The 6,623-nt window shown below is 46.5% G+C and overlaps 1 protein-coding gene across 1 annotated transcript; it reads left to right on the top strand.

The window, feature by feature from the left end:
• RPL14 (ribosomal protein L14) lies at positions 107-3,375 on the top strand. The gene is made up of 6 exons (XM_021387300.1): positions 107-239; positions 670-771; positions 1,307-1,401; positions 2,101-2,200; positions 2,576-2,629; positions 3,188-3,375. Exons 1-6 carry the CDS (start codon positions 237-239, stop codon positions 3,272-3,274), a joined length of 441 nt encoding a protein of 146 aa, XP_021242975.1. The 5' UTR covers positions 107-236; the 3' UTR covers positions 3,275-3,375.

Raw genomic sequence — 6,623 nt, 5'->3', positions numbered from 1 at the left:
CCGAGCACATACACGCACACGGAGGCGCGCCGCCCGCCGCCACCCGTTCTCTCTGAGCGCATGCGTATTGGCCCGCCGCCGTTCCTGGGCGGCCTTGTGCCGGGGAAGGCGTTCTACGCAGGCGCGCTGAGTCGGGCGAGAGCCGTCCCGCCTCCGCACATGCGCAGTAGCGGCTCGAGGGCGGCTTCCGGCCGGCGCCGGGCCCGCCCTTCCCTTTCTGCTCGCGGGCGGCCATCATGGTACGGGCGCGCGGCTGCGGGGCCGACAGCGGGGCCTGGCGCCGGCGGGGCCTCCTCGTGCCTTTCCCGCCCGCTTGCGGCGATCGGTGGAGGCCTCCTCGCTCCTGGCCCTGGGGCGGAGCCGGGCGGGGTGCTGGGCGTTGGGCTGGGTGGGGAGCGGGCCGCGGAGCGGGCCTCCTGACACGAGTCGGAGCGGGGCGTGCGTGGCCGCTGGGCTGCGGTTGAGGCGGGGGAGGTTACTGAGGGGCAGTTTGGGGGGTGTGGGCGTTTGGGGGTGCCGCGGCCTCACCAAGCGGCTTTACTCGAGCACTTTCCTCCGTCGGGGCTGTAGCGGGTGGCTGCGGGCCTGGGGCCTGTGCGCAAGGAAGGGTGCGAGGAGGTGCGTGTGGAGGTGCTGAGTGCTGACTCGTGCCAACCCTTCTGCCCACAGGTGTTCAAACGCTTCGTCGAGATCGGCAGAATTGCCTTCATCTCCTTCGGGCGGCATGCGGGCAAGCTGGTGGCCATCGTGGATGTTATCGACCAGAACAGGGTCAGCCCAGGGCACTGTGCCTTCGTTGTCTTAAAGGGAATGTTCTGTCAGTGATTATTCGAGGGAGTAAGCATTAGACACAGAGGGGATTTAACAGCTGTTATTGTATTTTAAACTTCTGGTAGCAAGCTGTACATTCCCCTCTGCCATCTTTCCTGAGAACAGAAGTGGCTGAGTAAATGCTGCTTGGAGTCTGAAACCTCTGAATGGAATGGTACTGATGTATGTTTGAAGTAAATGCCTGACAAGCAGTTTCTTTTCACTGTATGATAAGCTCCTCAATTCTTAGGAGCTGAAAAATTATCTTATTGGGTGTGGGTTTTAAGTTTTTCTCCAGTGACAAAGATAGGCCTGTAAAAGCCTTTCTGAAAGGCTTGGGTTATATACACAAGACTCACTTTCTGGTTTTGTCTGAATAACATTTGTTTTGGTTTGAAGTATTGGTATCAAGGTGCAGTTCCTCAATTATTAGGAAGCTAAGTGGAATATGAAGGAAAAAAAAACAACACTTTAAAAAGTAGCTCATTTTTTTCAGGCGCTAGTGGATGGCCCCTGCAGTGGTGTCAGGAGACAAGCCATGCCCTTCAAGTGCATGCAGCTGACTGACTTTGTTCTCAAGTTCCCGCACAGGTGAGCTGTTTGCTTTTTTTTTTTGCCTGTATATAATGTATTATCACTTCCTGCCTGAGTTATGTGATCCGATGAGAGATGTTCGTACAACCTTGTCAATACGTTAGTGTGTATGCAGCTAAAATTGGGCAGACCACGTTATAACAGCTGAATGTGGGGAGGTTTTCATTATCACCACTGGTTGATAACTGCTGCCCAAGAGTAAAGGAGATGCATCCTGGCCTGGGTGGCTTGCAGATAGGTGTGGGGTGTGAGGATTAAGGGGAAGCAGTTGCAGTGGTACTCTGCAGCTTTGCATTTGCTGCTGCTCATGTTGCTTTCAGGCATTAAATATATTCCCTCTTTGCAGAGCTGCTGTACGAGACTGAACTCACCCACACTCTCCAGTTTAGTTGCTGCCTGAGTTTCTGTAACTTAAAAACAAAAATTGCTGCTTTTCTGATTAAGAAGCATTGCCGGGAGTGTGAGTGCGTGTCTGGAAATCGCTCGTGGGTTGGGTCCTAGCAAAGCATTTACATAACATAATTCTAATGCCGCATACATCTCTGTGGTATAATTGACTTAAACTTAAGGATTGGTTTAAAGCATCTGAAGGAATGTAGAAGGATGATCTTCCATTGTGTGGAATTTGGTCAAATGGTGTCAGAGAGTATTTTCGGTTCAGGTTGTCAATATAACTACTTGGCTGTTTTAATACAGCGCTCGTCAGAAGTGTGTGCGTCGTGCCTGGGAGAAGGAGAATATAAATGAAAAGTGGGCAGCAACACGATGGGCAAAGAAGATTGAAGCCAGAGAAAAGGTATGGGTTTTGATTGGATGTGTAATGCACTTCAGACTGCTTCTGTTTGTGAAAATTCAGTGCGGTATAATAAACTATGTATTTTCTCTTGGTAGCTAAGATTTAAAAATAGCCAAAGCGTAGATCAAAAACTGCTGTCAGCTTTAACTTGTCTTTGTACTGTAAAGATTTGCTTTATTTGGTCATTTCTATAGTTTCCTTTTTCCTTTCATCACCACATCCCAGTGAAAGCCTTCTGTAGTGAACTAGTTCCAGATAAGTAGCTAGACCCAGTTTGGAGGGGGTCAGAGTTAACCGTGGAATGTTTTGAAGTGCTGAGTTTTATAACTTGCGTGTATATGTAGCACAGCCTCATGATTGATTCTTTTCAAACAGAAAGCCAAAATGACTGACTTCGATCGTTACAAGGTTATGAAGGCAAAGAAAATGGTAAGTGTTCGAGTGTAGTTTCTTTACAGGGTTATTTCTTTTAAGCTTTACTTCTAGAGTCATATGCAGGTCATAGTAGTCTTGTTTTTATGGTTGATGTGGCTTATAGAGTGACAAAAAATACTTGGATGCTTTGAATTTTTTGTATTTCTTTGGTCAGTTATTGACCAGACTTGAATTCACACGGCCTGGGCATCAGTCTTCTGAGTCACAGCTGAGGAGTTACCTGCTGCTGAAACTAGATATTTTTGATTGGATGCAGTTAATATTTCATTCTGTAATAAACTCCTTACACTGGGGTGCCCAAGTTACCAGCGAGAATGATGTTTGCTGCTTGGTAGTTTTAGTAGTGGAAGTGGTAGTTTTAGGTGGAATTTGACTTTTTAACTGTAATTTGTGGTAAATCTTTTGACTTATTAAAACAGTCGGATTAGCAAAGGTTTATTACCAGAAAGGGTAGAATCTGAAAGCTTAGAACTGAAGTTAAGGAATAATACCTTTGACCTGCTGTAGTTCCCATCCTGATTAATAGTAAGTTTTTTGTTGTTGTTTTTACAGAGAAACAGGATCATTAAGCATGAAATCAAGAAGCTCCAGAAGAAGACCACTAAGAAGGTCAAGAAGACAGAGAAGAAACAGAAATAAAATGAGCTTCTAGTTGTGTATCGCTTTGTGTCCATGTTCTGATTCTTCAGAAATGACAAGTGGTAAAAGATCTGATCTAAATTGTAATCAAGTTCACTTTGCTTCTGTTGTCTGTCTCATTTATTAATGTTGGGCTCAAGGGTTTCTCTGGAACACAAAGAAATGTTTTTGTCATGTTCTGTTGACCATTCAGACTATACTCAGTACTCTATAGCCAAGACAGTTTGAAATATTTGTGTTGTTATTCAAGGTAGTTCAGGTCCTCAGACATCATCTAGTAATCTGTAAGCAGTGACTTGGGATACTTCCATACCACAGGTGTCTGAAAAGGTGTGGTTGTGCTGAGTGGTGTATTAGCAAGGTGTAAATGGGCGACTGTTTAGTGTGCCAGCTCTTCAGAGTGCTTGAAGTTGATAGCTTGTATCAATAGGTTACACCTGAGTTCCTTAAACTGGCCAGGGCACAATTGCCACTTCTTAATCAAAAAAGTAAAAAGGGGCATGACCTAAAAAATAATCAATTTGAAACACTGACATAATGGATTTAGTCTTTGCACTTTAGTGTCTACATCTCTAAATGTCAGCATCTTCCATGCATTCTCATGTGTGGTCTGTTGGCAGGGGATACATTTTCTTCCGGTTGAAGGAAGAAATTGTAGGTCTGAGATGTCTTGTAGTACAAAGGCAAATTATTTTTCCAGTCAAATAGAAAATGGAGGCAGGAGAATATTGAAAAGTGAAGGTTGTAAGACCTTCAAGCACATTGACAAGTATGTACTCATATGTTGTGAAGTAGGCCGATGATGTGTGCCTTTAAAAAAGGAATGCTCCTCAGTAGCTATGTGTCTGGTTGGCCAAAGCCAAAACTGGGCGTGTTTCCTCAAGCATTTACAGATAGTTTGAGACAACAGTTTTATAGCTCTGGAAATTGAGTTTAAGCATATGATTGACTTGAATGGTTTAACTGAGGAAGAAAAGCCTCAGAAATGATGCAAATTGAGACTAAAACCTGTATTCAAGCATCTGGAGATGCAGAATTAAATTGGATTACATTTTGGAGGGAAGAGAAACAGTAGAATGTACCAGTTCTTAGGTAACTGCACTTTCTGCCAGCGTGTTGTGTGTGGGCCACGTGTGCTGCTCCTTAGAAGTGATGAAGCTCCCTGTGGCTTTGTATCGTGTCAGGGGTCTGCCGCCTCCAGCAATGAGCGCTGTGCTGAGTGGTTGGATTTCAAAGCCACGCAGGTAACAGAAAACAAGGCAGAAGGACGGGTTTGTTTCTAGTGCTTACCACACGATGGCAATATTTGCTCTTACAGCACCTCCTAAGGTAACTGCTGCCTCTGCATACAAGGGAACGGAGCCAAACAGAGGTGATGGCACAAATATTTGACAGTGATGGATGTGCTTATCCATGTCTTTATTTTGCATTTATAGTTGACTGAGATGGAGTTTGCTGGACTGGGTCGGCATGTACTTCTTTAATTTACTTTGTAGAGCGTAAAGAAATTGGATCTGCTGTTCAGAAACAGCTTAAGGTGAACTCCCGGCATTGATGTTCTCAGTTGGTCTCATGTAGAACATTTAGGAGGCTTGTTGGGAGCAGTGAGGGTAATGTACCCTGTCCCATTTTACTCTTGGGATTAGCAGGGAAGTACTTCCTAAGCTGCAGTCGGTAGCAGGCAAATCATCTTTGTGCTGCCAAGTCTGGGAGATGTGAGCAACTAGAGGGGCAGGGTTGGGGTCCCTCAGTGTGATCTACAACAACCTGGTGCAGCTGTTGTGCACGGCTGCAGTGCGGGGCCAAGGCATCAGCTTGCCGTAACTTGCTTGTAATTTAAGTTTTGTTTTGAGCGCGGTCATGGTTTGAAACATGGCACAGGTAAGCTGATTCTCAACTTGAAGATGTTGAAAATTGCAGGGCTGCCACCCACCGGATCTGGCTGCCTAGGGCCCCATCCAGCCTGGCCTTGAGCACCTCTAGGGATGGGGCACCCATCAAAGATGAAGCGCTTCTCAGCGTTTCCCCATTGACCTCATGGCATGAAGGTGTTTTTCAGGACGTTTTGTTCTGCGACCCTGTCCCTGTGCTGGACAGGGCTGAGCCCTTTCCATGCCTGCTGTATGTGCTATGTTGGGGCACAGTGCTCTTGGTGCAGGTTTGTATGGCAGGACCTCACTGGGATGCTATGCTTTGGTATGTGCCTTGGAAAAAGGAATAGTGTTCATGTTTAAATAGCAGGGAGGAATATTGTCTTTGAGATCAGCTGGAGCTTTACCTGAAGACACCCAGCGGGAGGGCACAATATCTGAATACTTTTCACAATTACTCAGCAGTCAAGACTGAGAGCTGCTGTTTGAACCTCATGTTTACCCAAGCCATCAAACAAAAGAAAGGCTGCTCCTAGCCGAGTTACCGATTGATGCTGTGTAAAGGTGATACAAAGAAAGGATGGGAGACAGACTTGTGGGCTTTTTCCTTTCCTTCCCCTTTCTCTTCTCCCTGGAGCTTCTGAATAACTTTAAATGGATTTTTTAGGGGGGTTGTTTATCTTTTATTTCTGCTGCTTGCCTCATTCGCATTGCACATGTGAGCCTTAGCTCATCCTGGAAGTCTCTGTGGATAATGGAAAAAATCAGAGGGTTTATGGCATAATGAAGCAAATTAACTCTGACTAGCTGAAAGTGGCATCATTTTTGTTCTGGTTGCTGAAAGCGTTTTTCAGGGTCCGGGGGGAGTCTGGCAAGCTGCTGCTCTATGCAGGTCCTCACCCCATACGTGAGCAGGCTGCCTTGGCTCTCAGCCACCTGAATGTGACCTAAGAGAAACAGCTGTGCTTGGGAGGTGCTGGGTGGGTGCAGGCAGCAACGTGGTCCTTCCCCTTCTCCAATGTCTACAACAGCAGGATCAGCACTGCTATGGGACCCTCCCCTGCCCAGTCTCTTCAGAATCTCTTTTAGACCTTCTGCCTGTGAATCATGTCTAATCGCTCAAGCCTGCTCACACTGCCCCTGTTCTCAACCTTGTGATAACATGTCCCAGAAATTGCTACCTGTTGTGGAGGAATCTGCTCTGTTCAGTGCCGTAAACCAGTCTCCCACTATTGAGGACCAACCAGTGTTTGAGGCAGGAGCTGCTAATCAGCCCCATCATGGCATGCATCCATGCAGCTGTGGGTCTGGAGATGGTGGTGAGGAAATGCCCTTTCACAGAGGAGTCCATGGAGGCTCAGGTCAATTAGCTGGAAAAGAAGTGAGTTGCTGTGAAATTGAAATGTGCCTTTGTTCAGAGTGCCACCACTTAGCATGTGAAGGACCATCAGAGTCGCCATCAAGTGCAGATGCGGGGC

The sequence above is a fragment of the Numida meleagris genome, chromosome 2 (assembly GCF_002078875.1).
Source record: "Numida meleagris isolate 19003 breed g44 Domestic line chromosome 2, NumMel1.0, whole genome shotgun sequence".
Lineage (NCBI taxonomy): Eukaryota > Metazoa > Chordata > Aves > Galliformes > Numididae > Numida > Numida meleagris.
The sequence above is the reverse complement of the archived record's forward strand: the minus strand, read 5'-3'. Positions and strand labels throughout refer to the sequence as shown.